The following is a 20026-nucleotide window of genomic DNA, read 5'->3' on the forward strand; positions in this document are numbered from 1 at the left end:
AAAAAAATTAGGAAAATAATGAGATTAAGAAAGAAAAAAAGAATAGAAGAAAATAACAAAAAAATAAATTAAATGGAACAGACTAGAGAAAAGAAAGAAAGATAGAAAGAAAGAAAGAAAACAAAAAAGTAACAAAAAGAAATCAAGAAGGAAAGAAATACCAAAAGAAAGAAGTACAGAGCCAAAGAAAGAACATAAGGACATTACTGAAAAAGAACATAAATAATAAAAATAAAGACTTGAGGAAAAAGAACAAGAGCATGAAAACATAAAAGAAAGAGCATACAAAAGACATAAAGTGGAAAATAAAGAATAGAAGAAAGAATGTCGAATTACAGAAAGCAGGGGTAAAGAAGGAATAAACCATGGAAGAATATAAAAGAATTAATGACGAAAGAGGAATAAAAGAATTACACGGAGTAAAAGATCAAACAAATAAACAAACCCAAGTAAGCTTTCTCAAAGCATTACATATCTTTCATGTTTAAATTCTCTTATCAACAGAACACAAGCAGAGTGATTTACCTGAACTTCTAGAGGGGCTGTTTTCCACCCCAGCCACAGCTGTGTTTTCCTCTGGGCTTCCTGTGGTTTGGGATGAAGGTTCCTCAGTTGGAATGGGTTCAGATGTTATCCAGCCCTGAGCCGAAACGAATGACTCCGACCCACCTGACCTGATCTCAGCCTGGTGGGAAGAGTCCTTTAGATCCGGACCAGTAGGCTGAACCGTAGAGCCAGCCTGCGTTGTTATTATGGTAGGAACTGGAGACTGTGGAGTATCTACCTCCTCTTGAACCACAGGTAACCATGTGCTGGAAACGGCTGGATCCGGAGTCCATAAAATGTCTTTGGTAGTGGTTTCTTCCCTTGGTTGGGAAGGAGTGATCCCTACGGTTGGTGGTTGAACTTCTAGCATGTCGTCGTTGAGATCGATAGGGCTTGGTGTGGAAGGAGTGTTGGAAGTGTATGTTTCCGGTATAGTGGTCAACCCTAGGTCTTGCTTCCATTTAACGAAAGGCACGTTGACTTTATTCAAAGGATTGTTCTTGTGTTTTTCAATGGGGCGATGGACATACATGATTTCCCCCCTGGCTTCCTCAACTGTGTCAGCCTGTTTCTCGGGATTGGGACCAGAAGAACTAGACGCACTAGTAGGTTGAGTCGTCTGGAGACTCATAAGCTGCCAGCTGACAGTGGTCTCCAGCGGGACGCCGTGGTCATCCGATCCATTAATTTGGCTGTCAAGGGTGAACGGTAACTCTCTCCCTCCACTTCCCTCGCCATCTTTTTCATCATGTGCGGATAACAGCAATGGAGGACCTTTGGGAATAGGGTAACCATCCTCACTGAAGTCTTTCCCTTCGCCAGAGATATTCTCAGGGTTATTCCTGGAAACAGGAATGGTCATGATCTCCAAACTGGCCTCTTTGGCTTCCATCAGACTGCTTGTTTGAGTTATGAAAGGCCTATTATTGCTTGGGGCGACTTTCAAGGCCAAAATCTGTTGGCTGCTCCTCGTGGAACCGGAGCTCTTAGGTGCCGAAGGATTTGAAGAAAGAGTCGGCTCCGCCGTTCCTGATCCAATCGCTCCTGCAGGAATGACAAAACATTGTGATTAACGGAGGGAGGAGATCGTTTCATTTAAATGTATGTATAATTAGCGCGCAAAATATGCTAACTCCCACCCCAGAGCTATGGTAATTATCTTGAATGCGTGCGGCTCGATATAGAACTGTCATTATTTATCCGTCAATGCCCTGGAGATATCCAGCAATTAATCTATTAGCCTCAATACACCTATCTTTTAATCAAACCCAGGCTCCAAAGGAAAAATGAGCTACAAGCGTAGCTAAAATGACCTTTCTTTTCTTCCCAGAGGGTAATATCTGACTCCCAGGTGAAACTGGGATGAAATGTACGATCGTTTTGAAAGCAATCCAGGTAATAAGGCTCTTTTTCTTTATGTTGCCCCAGCACAAAGGACTCGTACATCATGCTCCTGTCCATTGCTGTTAATTCCCAATGCTTTCTAACAGTAAATCTAGAAAAATAAGACCCAAATCTTCATGTTCAAGAAGCAAAAAGGTCTTGATTTACATCGTGATGTGTGGAGGAATCTATTCAGAGCGCAATAAAGTAAAAATGCTGTAAGCAGTAGACTCATTATTATTATTACGTGACTCAGCATACTGCAGTACACAGTGCTGAACCAATCCTCAACCCTAAACAAAGATTTCACTGGCTGCGTGGAAGAGATATTTGCTTGAGCTTAAGTATGTTTGCTGTGTGCATGGATAATTCATATATCTGCTCGGGTAATATGATTTGCCTTAAAGGAAACAAGCAGGGTTTAGCATTTAAGCCGTTTTAGATATTCACAGACCATATGTTGAGTACACATTATGAAATATTAAGCAATAATTAATTATTCAAGACTCTGCTGTTGCATGTGGATGTGGTGCAATTTACATAACCAAATAATTGAGCAATTAATGATATGAACAACTGAATACTCTCTGCAGTCGTATTAAACGTACAAGAGTAGTAAATTAAATAGATTCTACCATTTAATAATATAATAATGGGATATCATCTATGATATAATAGTGGGACGATTACCCACATAAAAGAAATCTGATTTCTTAGACCAAGTTGCATTTACACACAAAAACTGCAAGAGTTTTTTTAATAACCATTTTTGCAATACTTTTAAACAGCTTGCATCAAGGTGGATTTTAGTCACATGTGTGATATTGCGTGAAAGTTGGATTTTGTGATATATAGTTCCAAATATTGATTGTCATAACTGTGAGCTATGAAGTTTCAGCTGAAAGAAAAAAAAATCCCAACTGGGAGAAGCAAAATACTTATTTTGTTATATAAAGTTACAATTGGGATAAAAAGTCACAACTAGGACGCATAAATTTGCAACTGGTAGATGTCAAGTCACAATTCGGAGACATATAGTCACATTCAGAAGAAAACTTTGCAATTATGTCAAAATAAAATCAGAATTGGGAGTTATAATCGCAATTGGGATACAATTTGCAATTGAGATAAAGTGTTGCATTGGGGAAAAAAGCCACAATTATGAGATATAAAGTCACACTTGGGAGAAAGTGATCATTTTCAGACATAAATTCCTAATTATAAGACAAAAAAGTCACAATTTGGAGATACAATTAAGCAGTTACAAGAACTAAAGTTGCAATAAAGGGCAAAAGGCTGCAATACAGAGAAATATTAAACGACAAACGTGATATTAGGTTTATAAGATATTTAAAATCCCAATTATAAGACAAAAAACAATTATGACACATAGTTACAATTGTGAGATATGAATATAAAGGGAATATATATACAGTATATATATATATATATATATATACAGTATTGTTCAAAATAATAGCAGTACAATGTGACTAACCAGAATAATCAAGGTTTTTCGTATATTTTTTTATTGCTACGTGGCAAACAAGTTACCAGTAGGTTCAGTAGATTCTCAGAAAACAAATGAGACCCAGCATTCATGATATGCACGCTCTTAAGGCTGTGCAATTGGGCAATTAGTTGAATTAGTTGAAAGGGGTGTGTTCAAAAAAATAGCAGTGTGGCATTCAATCACTGAGGTCATCAATTTTGTGAAGAAACAGGTGTGAATCAGGTGGCCCCTATTTAAGGATGAAGCCAACACTTGTTGAACATGCATTTGAAAGCTGAGGAAAATGGGTCGTTCAAGACATTGTTCAGAAGAACAGCGTACTTTGATTAAAAAGTTGATTAGAGAGGGGAAAACCTATAAAGAGGTGCAAAAAATGATAGGCTGTTCAGCTAAAATGATCTCCAATGCCTTAAAATGGAGAGCAAAACCAGAAGACGTGGAAGAAAACGGAAGACAACCATCAAAATGGATAGAAGAATAACCAGAATGGCAAAGGCTCAGCCAATGATCACCTCCAGGATGATCAAAGACAGTCTGGAGTTACCTGTAAGTACTGTGACAGTTAGAAGACGTCTGTGTGAAGCTAATCTATTTTCAAGAATCCCCCGCAAAGTCCCTCTGTTAAAAAAAAGGCATGTGCAGAAGAGGTTACAATTTGCCAAAGAACACATCAACTGGCCTAAAAAGAAATGGAGGAACATTTTGTGGACTGATGAGAGTAAAATTGTTCTTTTTGGGTCCAAGGGCCACAGGCAGCTTGTGAGACGACCCCCAAACTCTGAATTCAAGCCACAGTACACAGTGAAGACAGTGAAGCATGGAGGTGCAAGCATCATGATATGGGCATGTTTCTCCTACTATGGTGTTGGGCCTATTTATCGCATACCAGGGATCATGGATCAGTTTGCATATGTTAAAATACTTGAAGAGGTCATGTTGCCCTATGCTGAAGAGGACATGCCCTTGAAATGGTTGTTTCAACAAGACAATGACCCAAAACACACTAGTAAACGGGCAAAGTCTTGGTTCCAAACCAACAAAATTAATGTTATGGAGTGGCCAGCCCAATCTCCAGACCTTAATCCAATTGAGAACTTGTGGGGTGATATCAAAAATGCTGTTTCTGAAGCAAAACCAAGAAATGTGAATGAATTGTGGAATGTTGTTAAAGAATCATGGAATGGAATAACAGCTGAGAGGTGCCACAAGTTGGTTGACTCCATGCCACACAGATGTCAAGCAGTTTTAAAAAACTGTGGTCATACAACTAAATATTAGTTTAGTGATTCACAGGATTGCTAAATCCCAGAAAAAAAAAATGTTTGTACAAAATAGTTTTGAGTTTGTACAGTCAAAGGTAGACACTGCTATTTTTTTGAACACACCCCTTTCAACTAATTGCCCAATTGCACAGCCTTAAGAGCGTGCATATCATGAATGCTGGGTCTTGTTTGTTTTCTGACAATCTACTGAACCTACTGGTAACTTGTTTGCCACGTAGCAATAAAAAATATACTAAAAACCTTGATTATTCTGGTTAGTCACATTGTACTGCTATTATTTTGAACAATACTGTATATATATATATATATATATATATATATAGTGAACACTTTAGAGTTGTCTATATTTATGCATAAATAAAACTCAAAACATCATCAGATGCATCATCATGCATGTCCTGAAAGTAGACAAAGAGAACCCGATCAAACAAATGAGATGAAAATACATACTTTGTCATTTATTTATTCAGTAAAATGATCCAATACTACATTTCTGTGAGTGGATTTCATTTCTAGGATTAGCATTACATTTGAAGGTGTAGTTAGAGTCCATTTTTCAGAGGTGTTTTCAATCAGTGAGATGACTTTCAGATGTCAGTGCATGCCCTATTTTATTTAAAGAACAGGGATCTATCAAAGTCTGATCATGTTTGTGGAAGTGAATCATGGCATGAACAAAGGAGATCTCTGAGGACCCCCGAAAAAGAGTTGTTGTTGCTCACCAGGCTCAAAAAAGGTTACAAAACCATCTCTAAAGAGCTTGGGCTCCACAAATCCACAGTCAGATAGATTGTGTACAAACGGAGGAAATTCAAGACCACTGTTACCCTCCCTAGGAGAATTATTCCAGCAAATTCTAAAGGAAAGTGTCAGGACATCTGTCCGACAACTGAATCTCGAGATAATGTGGGTCTTGCAGCAAAACAACAACCCCAAGCACACAAGTCAATCTACCAAAGAATGGTTAAAGAAGGACAAAGTTAATGTTTTGGAACGGCCAAGTTAAAGTCTGGACCTTAATCCAATTGAAATGTTGTGGAAGGACCTGAAGCAAACAGTTCAACGGAGGAAACCCGCCAACAGGCCACAGGAAACATTTAGCTGCAGTTATTGCTGCAAAAAGGGGTCAAACTAGATACTGAAAGCAAAGATTCACAAACTTTTGCCACTCAAAGATATGTAACACTGGATTTTCTCAATTAAAGGTGCTGTATGTAGACTTGACACCGAGTGGTTGAACTAGGTATTGCAGTCCAAATTCAAAATATTGGTGCAGGTTTTTTTTTTTACCCAGCCCCTCCTCCTCAGATTTGACGTACACGCAGGTTGCCAAATTGACGACACCGACGGGAACGAGCACACTTGACGATGAATGACATTAAATACGATGTGTTTTCCGCCAACTAGCAACCCGGGCTGCCAAAATCTGGCAGTGGGCATTTCACAAACCAAAACAAAGACACACACAAAGACACACACACATATATATATATGTATAATACTTTAAGGCAGAAACAGGGTCTCATATTAAGCTTCAGTTTTGGGTATAAAACATTTTTCTTTACTTTAAATGCCACTTGATTTGATATTTTGTGTCTAATGCAATGACATTCATTCTTTTCGTGGTTTAATTGTTCAGTTATACAGTGGAACTAAACCTCAAGGTCAAATCTGGACACTCAACAAAGTTGCTTGAACCCCTTGTTCTATGGGATGTATGCATTTCACAGAATTTCTTCATAGCACACTTTTATCTGTATGCAATTCTTTGTGGAACTCAAGGACACGGCAAGTTTATGTAAAAGATGGCTGGATTTTCTGAATTCTCAACAGGCTCTATGTAATGAAACTCAAAACAAGGGGAGAGATGGAGCAGCATGCAGCGAAGGGTGAAATAGCCAGTGAATCCGGACTCGACTAAATGACCTCTGCTGGAAGAAAAACGAACGGAAACAGCCAGATTGAGTCCAGAGTATCTTTACGCACACACTCCACGGCCCTGACGATGATCACGCCTCGGATAATTAGGAGAGACTTGGAGTTTGTAGCGGTGCCTGCGGTTTAGGCCAAAGAACATTAATTAGATTCAGATGTAAATAATGCATGCTGACTAAAGCTGGATTTTCACCCGGCATTAAACATTAATGTTCCCTGCTGAATTTGGTTCGCGGGGTGGATATTTGTTCTGATGATGCCTTGAGAACGGACTGCTGCCAAAACGCATCGCATGAAAAGCACACCATTTAGATATGTTTCAATCTCCGCCTAAGGCTAGCAACGCTCTAAGATCTTCTTTTCAAAGATTGTAAACTATGCATTTTCACTGGGCATAGACATGACAGACACTGATATCCATTAAAAGCCCTAAAGCAGGAGGCAGGAAGACATCTCAGGGCTGCGACCTCTACAGTGACCCTCCCACTTTCGTATTCCAGAGAACGAATCGCATCGGCAACTTTCCAAAATCTCTGGAAAATATTTTAAGACCATATGGCATTGTGAACGGACTTCTATCTTCAAATAATCCTACCTTTTTCCATTTATTACAAATTTCTTTCTTTCTGTTCACTTCCTTTGATGGGTGTTTCTTCAACCACTGGCACTTTTGGACATGAACACGCTTTTCACACTCTCGGGTATTTTTCTTTCACCCATTAAACAAATTTGCACTTTAGATAAGGAAATGTCGCCACAAATCATACATAGATACCATTAAATAAACTGAAAAAAACAAATACTGTTAAAAAATAATATTAATATAAAATCATTATGCACAATAAATATTCCAGGTAATGTTTATTTAATGATTTATAATGGATCTTAATATGTTATGATTGATCATCCAGGACTTGATTAACATCCATTTAAACAAGACTTTCGAAAAGTAGCAGAAATAAATTAGGGAGGCATGGTAGCAACATTTAAATTTGACCTTCATTTTACAAAAAGATGGCTAGTTGCTTTAAAAGAAAAATCAACCCATGAGACATAAGTGCTCAAAGATGAAGAAACACCCTTATGTTGACCAAGAAATGTCAGATTGACCTCCTGGTTGAAAGATTGGCCAAAAATCTACGATAGAGGAAACTCTCACTTTGGTGGTTTCAAATCACCCAGTTCTAGATTAATTATATACGTGTAATTAAGCCCTACTTCAACTAAATTAAGCACATGCTTCACCTACTTCCCAAACTTCAATTAAGAAGAGAAGCTGCATGTTTAAATGTACTGTACGTGTTGAAATGCCTTTTAAGTTTGGGATGAGTCTGATATACCTTTGGCTGGTCCAGTGAAGCTGTCTGTGAAGGTCTGTGAATATGGACGATCAATATGAGAATTGCTTGGACTCTTTATCTCCTGCGGCGCAGCCATCAAGACAACTTCTTTCTCCTGTTCAAAGAGCTCCTCTTCTGGATCTGACGAGGAGGGATTATATGAATGTTCCTTGATATTAGGCTCCATGATGGCATTATCAGCACCACCTTTGCTTGTTTTTTCTTTATTTGGCTTCGTCCTGGTATGTGGGACCGTTTCTGAGGTACCTTTGTAGAGGCTGGACTCTGTGGCCGGTATCTCAGGTTCTACAGTCATGGCCCAGTACCTAAATGGCTTCATGATTGTTTTCACAAAGTTGGAAATGACGCTGTTGCTAGTATGAGCTTGGGTAGAGGAAGATGGCGTGGTTGAAGACGGGTCAGGAGATCCATCATCGGTCTCCTCTTTCGCCGAACCCCCTTGAAGGTCCTCCTGCTCCTCCGCAGCATCTTTGGGATCGTCTTCCCAGTCTACAGACCTTTCTTCAGGTCCAAGATGGATTACAACATGCTCCTCTGAGATTTCTGAAGATTCGTTGTTAATGATGGACTTGAAGTCTTCTTTCTCGAGATCGACCAGACCGGTCCAAGTTGAAGGTTCAGGGAAGGCCCCATTTCTTTGGAGCTGCACCTCTTCGTCGCTGGATGAGCTCAGAGAGGAGTTTTCTAGGGTCTTGTCGAGAATCGCCATCAGCTCTTCCAAATTCTTCTCTGAAAGAGTTCATGAGAGTTACACTGTTAAAACTGACACAAACCATACATGCATCCATACAGAAGTCCATAAAACTACTTTGACCAAATCCTCATTTAATACATATTTCAGATCCTTGTGACAACAGGAAGAAACATATACATTTATAAATAATTCCGAAATATGCTCCAAAATTATGTAAACTGGATATAAGAGAATTTTTGATGAAACTTCTCAAAGTAAAAAAAAAAAACAAGACATCTCCAGCTCATCACTGAAGTCTAAACCCCCCAAAAGCCATTTGTATGAATATTTGCCTGAACCGAAACAGGGAAAAGCCACTAGTTCAACCGACCATTATAGCAGTAGGCGTCAAAGAGCACGCTAGTGTCTGGGAATCCGGTGCGGTTGGGGTTGTGGTAAACGGTCCGTACTCCTGGCTCATCCCCTCCACAGTTACGCCGGGGGATGTTGATAGGGTAACGCACGCTGCCGTCGGCCAACCAGCCAGGGTCACAGCGGTCTAGGCCAGCCTGCCAGGCCAGGTAGAGCTGCCCGACTGTGGCCAGCTGAGCTCCCAGAGTGAGGCAGTGAGTGGAGGCAGATGCCAGGCTCAACTTCTCCGGCACACTGGTGTGGAACACTTCACCTGGAGACAGAGAAAAGATGGATAGTGCATGCTTTTTATAAGAATGATGCTGCTGTTTGCAACATGAGACCTAGAATTAAACTTTATTAAAATATATGTTTTGTATTCATAATAATGTTGAACAAATCTACCCTAAAACAGGTGATTGCTAAACTTCAAATATAATTTTTGTAACAATGAGACTGAATCTATTGTGCATTAGTTGTGGCCTAATGGTTAGCGATTCAGACTCGTAATCCAAAGGTTGTGAGTTTGAATCTCGGGCTGGTAGGGATTGATATCTATTGATAGATAGCATAAATGGCTGCCCACTGCTCTGGGTGTGTGTGTGTGTGTGTGTGTGTGTTCACTGCTCTGTGTGTGTGCACTTCGGATGGGTTAAATACAGAGCACGAATTCCGAGTATGGGTCACCATACTTGGCTGAATGTCACTTACAGTTTTTTACTATTTCTAGAAAAATATACTAAATAAAATACTGAATGTTTGTCATGTTGAAAGTCAAATAAAATTAAATCACTGTTTTGCTGCAACAGATCCAAGCTCTGTCATAAGTAATATACAAGGACAAAACGAAATAATTCAAACAGACAAATAAGATTTTCAACCGAACATTTTATCAGTAAAAAAAAACAAAAAAAACATAAATTAATAAATTACACCAATATGACAGGCATGAAACTTTTAAGTGATTCTGGAATCCTAATTGGCAGCAGGAGGCAGGACTGTCACTTCTGCATGAAACACTTGGACGTGCACTCAGAGAGTATCTTAGAACTGTACCCGTTCTGGCAGAGACCACAGGGCTGAGCTGAAAGCATGGTGACCTACTTAGATGTTCTGGGAGATGGGACATGAGCAGGTACATGCATCTCCGCCGTCTGAGGCTCTTGAGGACATTTAAAGACGCCGTTTTTGGATGACTGAGCTGTAACTGAATGCATCTGCAGTACCTTGCAGGCTGTTGGCAAAGCAGTACACGTCGAACATCTCATCGGGGTCTCGGCTGCCGTAGTTCCTCACGCCAGGGGAGTCCTCCCTGTCGCCGAAGCAGCCGGGCCGAGGCGACTGGATGGGATACCTGGGTAAGGAGCCAAAACATACCAGGAGTTATTTCCAAGGGGTGAGTAGGATAAACTGTGCAATTACTCGAAAGCGCTTTTGGTTTGGATGGCACAGGGGTGCCGGCTAAAGCCTGATTAAGAGATTATACACGGCACTCCAGGGTCTAAGAAGAGAAATAGCGAATGGAGGTTCTTGCACAGACCAAATATTGAAGTCTGTTATATAAAACCATTAAAGCAGCCCACATATATTCCATCCCCGTCCAGAGATCTCTGATGTCTCCATACGCTTGCGCTAATTGCGCATTTGCGTCTTCACTGATGTGTAGCCAGGCTTCTCTGGAGATGGCCCAATTAGAGCTCTTCCATACAGGGGGGGGGGAGGACCCCGCTCACGCTTTTATTCGGTGATGGCCGGGCCTCGCGGCTCAATTATGAGCTGACAATATGTGGTAGATATGAATGTTGAAATCAATAGCCGCCTGACATTCAGCCATGGAAAAGTGATTGGAGGCGGCAAGCCTGAAGAAACGGGGATGTAATCCGGTCGATAAATAATAGATATTACGATTAATTAGAACGGCTGATTATAAAAAATTGCTTTGAGTCCTGGATTCGTTCTGTAGAAAGCTGTGCTATCCTGTTTCATGCAAGGGGGAGCAATTTATCGGCATGGCAGCTCCGATTTTCGTTCTGATGCCAAAGTGATCGTTTTATAAGTATCATTATAAGGAAGATTAAGAGATTTGCTGGGGAAAAGAATGATCTAAATGTGTTCAAAGACTTCTTTGCTCCTAAAAATATGCTTGTTTCTGAATCTGGTCTACAAAATTGAAGGAATCGAGAGTCAAGCAAACAATCTCTTATTAAACCTTTACAACATGTACTTTGTTTACTATTTATGTTATAGACCTTTAACTTTTGTAACTTGTCCTTTTTTCCCCTCTTTGTTCTTGGTGTTTAACATAAATAAATGACTGGATGTTTGTTATTTTTAAAATAAATTCTTTTTTTTTTTAAATATTTAATAACATAAATATACAAAATAAAAATTCAGGTTGTGAGTTTTTAAAAATAGATTAAAAAAATTAAATAAAATACAAATATTCAATAAAATATTGTAAATATACAAAAAATGTTGGATGTTTGTCATGTTAAAAAAATTCAATTAATTAAAATATTATAAATACACAAAAAAAATGCTGGATGTTTATTGTGTTTAAAGTAAAATAAAACTGTAAAATGTTAGAATTCAGTTCAATAAAACTCTATAAATATATTAATATAATAGTAGATGTGTCATGTTGAAAATAAAATATTACAATATTCAATAAAAGATTATACATATAATAAATAAAACACTCGACATTTGTCAGGTTGAAAATAAAAGAAATGAAATATTAGAATAAAAGATAAATAGATGAATACAAAATAATATAAATAATAAAAATTCATTTTCATTTATAAAATAAATATTATAATTTGTAATATATATATATATATAATAAAACTAGACATTTGAAATAAATGTAAACAAATATTCACTTAAATATTAGAAATATAAAAATGTTATTATAAATACTCTAATTTCCTGAAAAATTGCACAAACATGTTCAAAGACGTCTTAAATGCTAAATACATATGCATGTTTCCAAATCTGCTTTCCAAAGCGGACTGATCTCTTGTTCTGACCTCACAGTCTGGTCCGACAGCCATCCAGCATCACAGTTGTCATAGCCGTCATTGAACGTGGCCTGCAGCTGGGCTGGCGTGGCAATACTGGCAGAGTTCTCCAGACAAACTCTTTTGGCGTCGGAGAAGGACAGCGCGTAGCGGTCGTGAGGCGCGCGGTAGTGGAAGACCACTCCTGTTCGGGAAAAAAAAAACAGAGTGCATGATGGCAACCATGCATAAACTATTTCCCAAATGAACAGCAACAATAGTTTAACTAGATGAATTAAAAACAACACAGGCCCCTTGAAACACTTTATTTCCCAAACTTCACGTTCATTCATGTCTCTCAGCCATTCTTCAATCCTCGGAGAAATGCAAAAGACAGGAAGACGGCACAAAAGAAGTTAAATCACAGCACCAGTTCTTTGACCGGTTTGAGGATGGACTTCCAGTCCGATGTACAAAGGGATTCGATTCCTGGGATTGCTTTTGAACTGTCCGTCTGCTATTCCCACATCACATCAGTTTGGAGTCCCTTTCGTCCTCTACTCCGCACTCCACATCCATAACCTCAGCAGTCGGCTGCCATCCCAGGAGAACACACAAACATGAAAGGGACAAAGAAAAATCCTCAAAGCTAGGTGGGCCAATTTATGGCGAAACACTTCAGACGAGGACTTAAGGGGGAAGATTTCAGTCTCCTGAGCAATACGGCCTGTTTCTTACCCAACTGTGGAAGCTACACGTGAAGCCCCGCTTCAAATTCTTTCGTTTTTTTATTTCATTCCTTGCTTTCTTCATCCTGCTTCTCTTTTTCGCTTCCCATTGGAGTTCAGGACAGACTCGGAGCTTATAAAAATATAAACATCCGGAGACTCTCGTCTACTGAGGGATGCCACATCTTACTAAAAAGGGGGGTCAGAGTTTCCATATTTAATTCCCCAAAGACATAATCCAAAGAAGGTCCGATTTATGACCAGTTAGCAAACAGTTTTGTTGAATGTCCATAATATTTCACTGAGTCCAAAATCTTAGCTACACTCTTTAAGGAATGAAAATTTGACAGATTTGGAGAAATTTTGCATTAAATCACTTATGGATCCTCTGCAGTGAATGGGTGCCGTCAGAATGAAAGTCCAAACAGCTGATGAAAACATCTCAATAATCCACACGTAATCCATACTGCTCCAGTCCATCAGTTTAATGTCTTGTGAACTTGTTTGTTTGTAATAAACAAATCCATCAATACGGCATTTTAACTTTAAACCGTCACGTCCAAAATATGAATCCATAATTCTTAATAACTTCCTCCAGTGGGAAAAGTCCATTGTCCTCTCACATCGAAATCCACCAACATATTGGTTTCAAGCTCTTTCGTGCTGTTTTCACTTGTAAACAGTGCTGAATCTGTGCATATTTCTCTCCTGATTCAGACAAGATGACTTTTCCACTGGAGAAAACGATATCATGGACAGAGGACTTAGTTGGAAGTAACAGTTTAAAGTTAAAAACATGTTAATGATGGATTTGTTTCTTACTAACAAAGCTTTTCACTCCACAAGATGTTAATTGTCATGTTGATTACTTGTTTTTATCAGCTGTTTTTACTCTCATTCTGACGGCACCCATTCCAGATGATCCATTGGGGAGCAACTGATGTACATTTCTCCAAATACTGTATGTTCATATGAAGAAACAAACTCACGTACATCTTGAATGGCTTGAGGGTGAGTAAATGTTTAGCAATTTTCAGTTTTGGGTGAACTACTCCTTTCCAAAGGGTGTTTTTGCAGTGATGTCACAGAAGAACCATTTTTGGTTGCCCAAATAAACTTTCAGTCAATTCCTAAAAGAAGCATTCTAATCCTAGTGTGAAGAATATTCAATAATCCACTATAAATAATATTGTGCAACAGAAAGAATTAATGCATGTTAAATGTTATTGATAGAACCAAAGATGCCAATAAAGAACATTAAGTTTTACATAAATATGAATCAAATACATTATCATGCAATGAATTTGACTGCATTTATGTGCATTTAAGTTATTTCACATAAATACAGAATAAAAAATAAAATAAAATAAAAGCAGGAACGGTTTACTTTGTAACAAGACTGTGTTCAAATGGGGCAGAACTTCATGTTATTTGTTATTTGAAATATTCCTGTAAATCGTCTCGACTCTTTGTTCCTTTCATTATCCAGTGCTTTGTGTTCAAAGATACATTGCTGTAGCACAATACGGTGTGAAAGCATCTAAGGTCGCTGAATGGTTTAATTGGCAATGTTATTGCTATTTCCATAAAACTGGTAACAGTAATGGGGATTTTTCATGATACTGGCTGGCAGCGTGTTTCAATGCTTTAATTGCTGAGCTCAAACTAATTAACCATTCAAACGCACAGAGGAGGAGGTTTCAATACAGGAGCATCCGCACGTATAGTATTAATAATGCACTGGTATCTCATAATGCATTTTTTAAGAGTCACTCTCTCTCCGTTTGCAATCAGAAATGATGACTTCATCAATAATTTGTTCCCCTTTGCTACTGAACGTGTAGGCCACGTTCACTGCAATCAAGTTTGTTTAAATAAAAATAGCTTATTGCAATTCTTTCTTTTTTCTATGATATACAGTTTGTTTTTTTACTTATTATATACTGTATGTGCGTGTATATATATATATATATATATATATATATAAATATATATATATATATATATATATTATTTTATTTTGAATTTGTTTTATTTTATTTATTGTGATTTCTTTGACTTTATTTACATTTTATATAATTTTTATTACGACTATTATTGTATTTTATTACCTTGACTTAAATGTAGATATTCAAAAAATATCTTTTTTATGTTCAACAGAAAAAAATTGGGAATGATTTGAAGGTCGAGTATCCATTTTTGGCCGAAGTATCCCTTTGAGATGAAAGAAGTCAGCAGTAGTTTAATGAAGACTCGTGTATTAGCATTACCCGTGACCTGAAGGGGCACCGTATCTTGTTCATCGTTAATGCCGACCACGACCTCACAGCGGTACATCCCCGAGTCGCTGGATCGCAGGCCTGTCAGCACCAAGCTGGCGTTGTAGCGGTTCTCCTGGTATCCCGGCAAGGTGACACGGCCCTGGAAGGCTTTCTTCACCTTGATTATATTGTCTTTAGCCACCAGAATCGACTGTTGCTTTTGTAGGCCGTCCGGGCCGCGCTGACCCCACAGTTTGGTCCACTTGATTCGGGGAGGTTCACGAGAGGGACTCGGGCGCAGGGTGAAAACACACGGCAGGAGGGCCGTCCCTGACAGAGGCTCCTGAACCCTCTGGTGGGTCACCTTACGCATGTTCACCACAGTCTCACAGCTCACCATGCCTGAAAACAGAGGAACAAATGACAAAACGGATCAGATCCAAGACTCATCAGAGCATTTTCAAAATACTGCAAAGAAATGTACTATTAAAAAGGCTACTACCATATCTCCATTTACAAATTCAAAAATTAATAGTACTTTTAATAATAGCATACATATATATATATATATATATATATATATATAGTTCAGTCATTGACTGTGAAGCAAAATACAAACATAATTTAGGATTTGTGGCATTCGAGAGTAACAGAGAAGATTTTTTTTTGCTAAACTCAATATTAATACATTATACAATAGTAAACAATGTATTATTTATACTCTCCCTATTTATCGCATGTACAGTGTGATTTATAAATCCAGCAAACCCTGGCAACAGTAAGCTCACAGGCAAATGGAGCTATTTCACTGGTAATAATCCCTTTGGCCTCAGAGGTAAATAAATCAATAAATCAATAAAAACCAATAGGTTGCATGAGCCAAAGGGGGTGGGGTGATGCAAAACCCAAGCTCAGCTCACTATAGCAGTTCATTCTCATCCCCAAGTGAAACACAATTCCAGTTATGTATAGTTGCATTATAGTTTATCACCACGTGCTGGACGGCCACTCGTCCGTCTCACTTGCATATAGCGAGGTGTGAATGTGATTGCTGCAAGGCAGATTGAGTGAATGATACGAGGTAAGACTTTTCTGAGCGAGAGTGCAAAAATCCATTGATTTATTTTCATTAGAGTGCGCTTTTGCCCGGCACCTCGTATCTGGCCTTTCCCTGCCGTTATTTGATTTGATTTCATGTAAAGAAGGGAGTCTGCTTCCAGAACGGGGAAATTTCATCTCCCCCGGCCTAACAACTCCATGCCATTATTAATTGGAGAGATTGGGAAGCAAGGTGATGGTGATGCCTCTATCCTGACTAATGTGCTTTTTCATTTCCTTCATTTATTAATTGATTGACTATTTTGGAATAGTCTAGATACTTTTTTTCAATTTTTAAGTGGTAAGATAAGCTATTTGTTGCATAAAAAAAAAGAAATTATAAAAATTCATAAAGTGCCATTTTTATCAAAACATTTGTTACATAAATAATCATTTAAAATATTCATATATTTTACAAATTAAATTAAACAATGAATTGATAAGGGTCAACAGGAGTTATTTGCTAAATAAATAAATACATTGATGAAAATGTAAAATAAAAATACAGAAAGGTTAATTAAAGCATAAATATAAATACATAAATAAATTAATTAAATTAATATGGAAAAGAGGAATTATTCGTTAAATAAATAATAATATAATATACAAAAACAAATAAATAAGTACAAAAAATAAATAAATAAGGTAATGGAAAAGTTATTGAATTAATGAATTATGTAATTAATGAATAAATGATTAACTAATGTGCTTTATTAAATTATGTGTTTAAGGTCAAGTTGCATAAATAAATAAATAAATATATTCAAAATGTTACTAATTAATAAAATAAAATATAAAAATAATATATTTTTTATAATTAATAAAATATAACATAAAACAAGTACTTGTAAAATAATCAAATTTAAATCATTAATAATAATTTCAATACATTTAATTAATAATAATAATAAAAAAAATGCTTCTAGTTGTGTGTCCAACATAAATAGAAAAAGAAAAAAGAAAAGACAAAAAAAAAAAATTGTTTCAGTGTCACCATGTGCAAATCAAATGGCCCGGATCAGGAAAAAACATCCAGCAGAAAAATGCATCTAACATTTGACAAAAACATAATAACAGGGACGTAAATGTACTACTATCTTTGCAATCACCTGTAGGTCTTAGTTTACAATCAAAATGATGCAATGAAAACATATGTATTGCAGTCTAACATCTCAGCACCATGCAGATCCTGTGTCATTACGTGTGCAACGACACGGATGACCTCAGTCAGTGAAGACACAGTACAGCCTTGAAAAACATTTCTATCTGCAGAGCGAGGCTGCAGAGCGAGTGAGCTGTACCAGGAAAAAAACAACCACAAAAACACGATCTATTAAATGCTTCAAAGAAACTCATATTAATATAGTTCCCTGTGGAGCGTCAGGTGTGCTTGAAAGATTTTTTTCATACATAAACATATTGACAAATAAATAATTGAATTTTTTATTTTTTATAACATCATTTACATCCTAAATGCTTCTAAACTGCCGAAAAGTTGAATTCCTCATGAGTCTCACTTTACATTAGTCATCAAATTGGAAGCCTTTAACCCCAATTTTAGTCTCTTTATATATTTTTGGGGGGCAAACCTGCTTCTACAAACAGCTAAATCCTGCTAAATGTAAAAAGCAAAGAGAATCATCATACCATAAATACGCTGTTGATGCATATTTAGAGAAAGTATTACTAGTATAAATTGATCTGTGATGACATTCAGCTCGAGCATGCAGGATAATGTCCTCTGTAACGGACAGCAGTCATCTGCAGTGAGTAATAGCGAGTATGCTGGTGGAGCTGATGGAGGTCCACTCGTATAACTGCAGCGGGAACAGCTCTTTTCCTCTGTCCCCACAGAAACAGACTGTACATAGGTGAAAGCACAGGCCGGCGAGTGCTTGACAACATCAAAGCAAGGGCTAAATGGACTTGCAATTTTCTCGCTGAATCAAGACACACATCTTCACAAACATGTCACGAAGCAAATCGGTGAGCTGAGAGGAAAGATTCGATTTGAGTTTGCTCTGATGAGGGTCCTGAATCAGTAGTGCTGCTCAAACAAAGGTCCTGCGCTATTTACCCAGGTGAAAAACTGCAGATTTACATTTGTATTTGCAAGCAAAGCCACCCTTCTTTATAATAAACATGCAGCGTACCTAATAATAATAATAATACTCAAAAAAATATATATATATAATCTATCTTTTTTTTTTTTTTTTTATAATACCAAATAAGAAATTGCAATAAAAATACTAGACTATAAACTGCCAAATGTTTAAGATGTATTTAAATTAATATTTTACATAATTATGGTTTTTTAATATAAGTTTTTTAATATAAAATGGGGGAAAAAATCAATAAATATACACATTTGTCAATGTAATATATTATTATTATTATTATATCAATTTCTATTTTATTTTTCTCTCTCTCTCTCTATTTATAAATTCCTTATGTGTGTATATATATATATATATATATATATATATATATATATATATATATATATATTGAAAATAACAATAAATATAGAATATAGAATAATACAATTATATTATATTATATTATATTATATTATATTATATTATATTATATTAAACTGATGATTATTTAAAACATGATTTTATTACTTAAAAAAAAAATTACATGATCAAATGCCTCAAAAACAGTTCACCTGTGATTTGGCAGCAGCAGGACAACTGAAATCACTAAATTATAAATGATAGCTTGTTTGCTCTGGAGGGGGTTCGACTCCTCCTCTCTAGTCCTTCTGCTAGATCTCTTTCTTTCTGTCCTCCATCTTCAGGGAAGCATTGCTCACAATAAGGGAGAGGCTCCAAATTACCTCCCTGCTGCCCCAATTCATGCTTCAGGAGAATGTAAGCAGCAAGACTTTGTTTCCCCAAGCCCTCGATGCCCACACGCAAACACGCGCAAAGACTTAAAATTGCATTCATGCACATTTTGCAGCCCCATTTAAATGTAGTAAATTAGGCTGCTCTCTAGATACAGTTGTGCCAACCATGTGAAGCATTTTTCATCTGTAATGTTTTGTGTGCAAGAGTGATCTAATTTGCCACATTAAATAAACAGAAATCAAATGCAGATACCTCCTTAAAAACCAAATTACGCCTTAGAGTCGAGGAATAAAAAATTGCTTTGCTCCCACATGGGTAAATAATGAATGTAAGAAGCATGGCGAAATATACCAAATCTGCATTTAGATGGAAATGTTTTTACAAGGATAACCCCCTGGAGATCGGTCTTTTGTTTGAAATTCTGCCGCTGTTTTTAATCTTTCCTCGTCCGTCTGAAGTCGAGCCGAATAGAAGGTAAAATATAGAAGGTTATGAGGCCGAAGATTGGCCAAAAATCCTGCGACTGCTTGATGTATTGTGACTATTTCCCGTCGTCTTTGAACACCCGAAATGCATTAAATGCTGTCAGAAGCCTTCATCAACCCAGAACGGGGAACGCAAGGCAACAGCGCTTGAACGCATCTCCTACACACATGTTTTTTCTTCTCTCTTTCTTTTTCTGCAGGCTAATGTAATTGGCTGTTTGCTGACAGTGGCCCAATTGTCTTCAATTACCCAGCAGCCACCAAATGACTGATCGATTGTGGACCGGGGTTATGCTGACAAGCCATGCCTTCCGTAGTTATCTCATTCATTTGTTTCGACGGTGATATGTGAGGGATTTTATGAAGTAACCGGTCTCTTCTTTTACAACACCGACCGAAAGGAGCACCGCAATTAATGACAGCGAAACATAATAAAATTGGAGGGAAGAAGGAAATAAAATGAAAATAAAAAATGAGTCTTATACTATAAAATGA

The 20026-nt window shown here is 37.4% G+C and overlaps 1 protein-coding gene across 2 annotated transcripts in view; it reads right to left on the minus strand.

Annotated features, from left to right (window-relative positions):
* LOC113064889 (neurocan core protein-like) overlaps positions 1-20026 on the minus strand; it is a 102043-nt gene that overhangs the window by 51394 nt on the left and 30623 nt on the right. For both annotated transcript variants that reach the window (XM_026235884.1, XM_026235882.1), the window contains exons 3-8: positions 15103-15495; positions 12135-12309; positions 10332-10459; positions 9086-9379; positions 8001-8750; positions 526-1590 (exon numbers count right to left, since the gene is read on the minus strand). In XM_026235884.1, the coding sequence (XP_026091669.1) occupies positions 526-1590; positions 8001-8750; positions 9086-9379; positions 10332-10459; positions 12135-12309; positions 15103-15495 (2805 nt within the window). The remainder of the gene's footprint in view (positions 1-525; positions 1591-8000; positions 8751-9085; positions 9380-10331; positions 10460-12134; positions 12310-15102; positions 15496-20026) is intronic.

The sequence above is a fragment of the Carassius auratus genome, chromosome 47 (genome assembly GCF_003368295.1).
Source record: "Carassius auratus strain Wakin chromosome 47, ASM336829v1, whole genome shotgun sequence".
NCBI classification, from domain to species: Eukaryota; Metazoa; Chordata; class Actinopteri; order Cypriniformes; family Cyprinidae; genus Carassius; species Carassius auratus.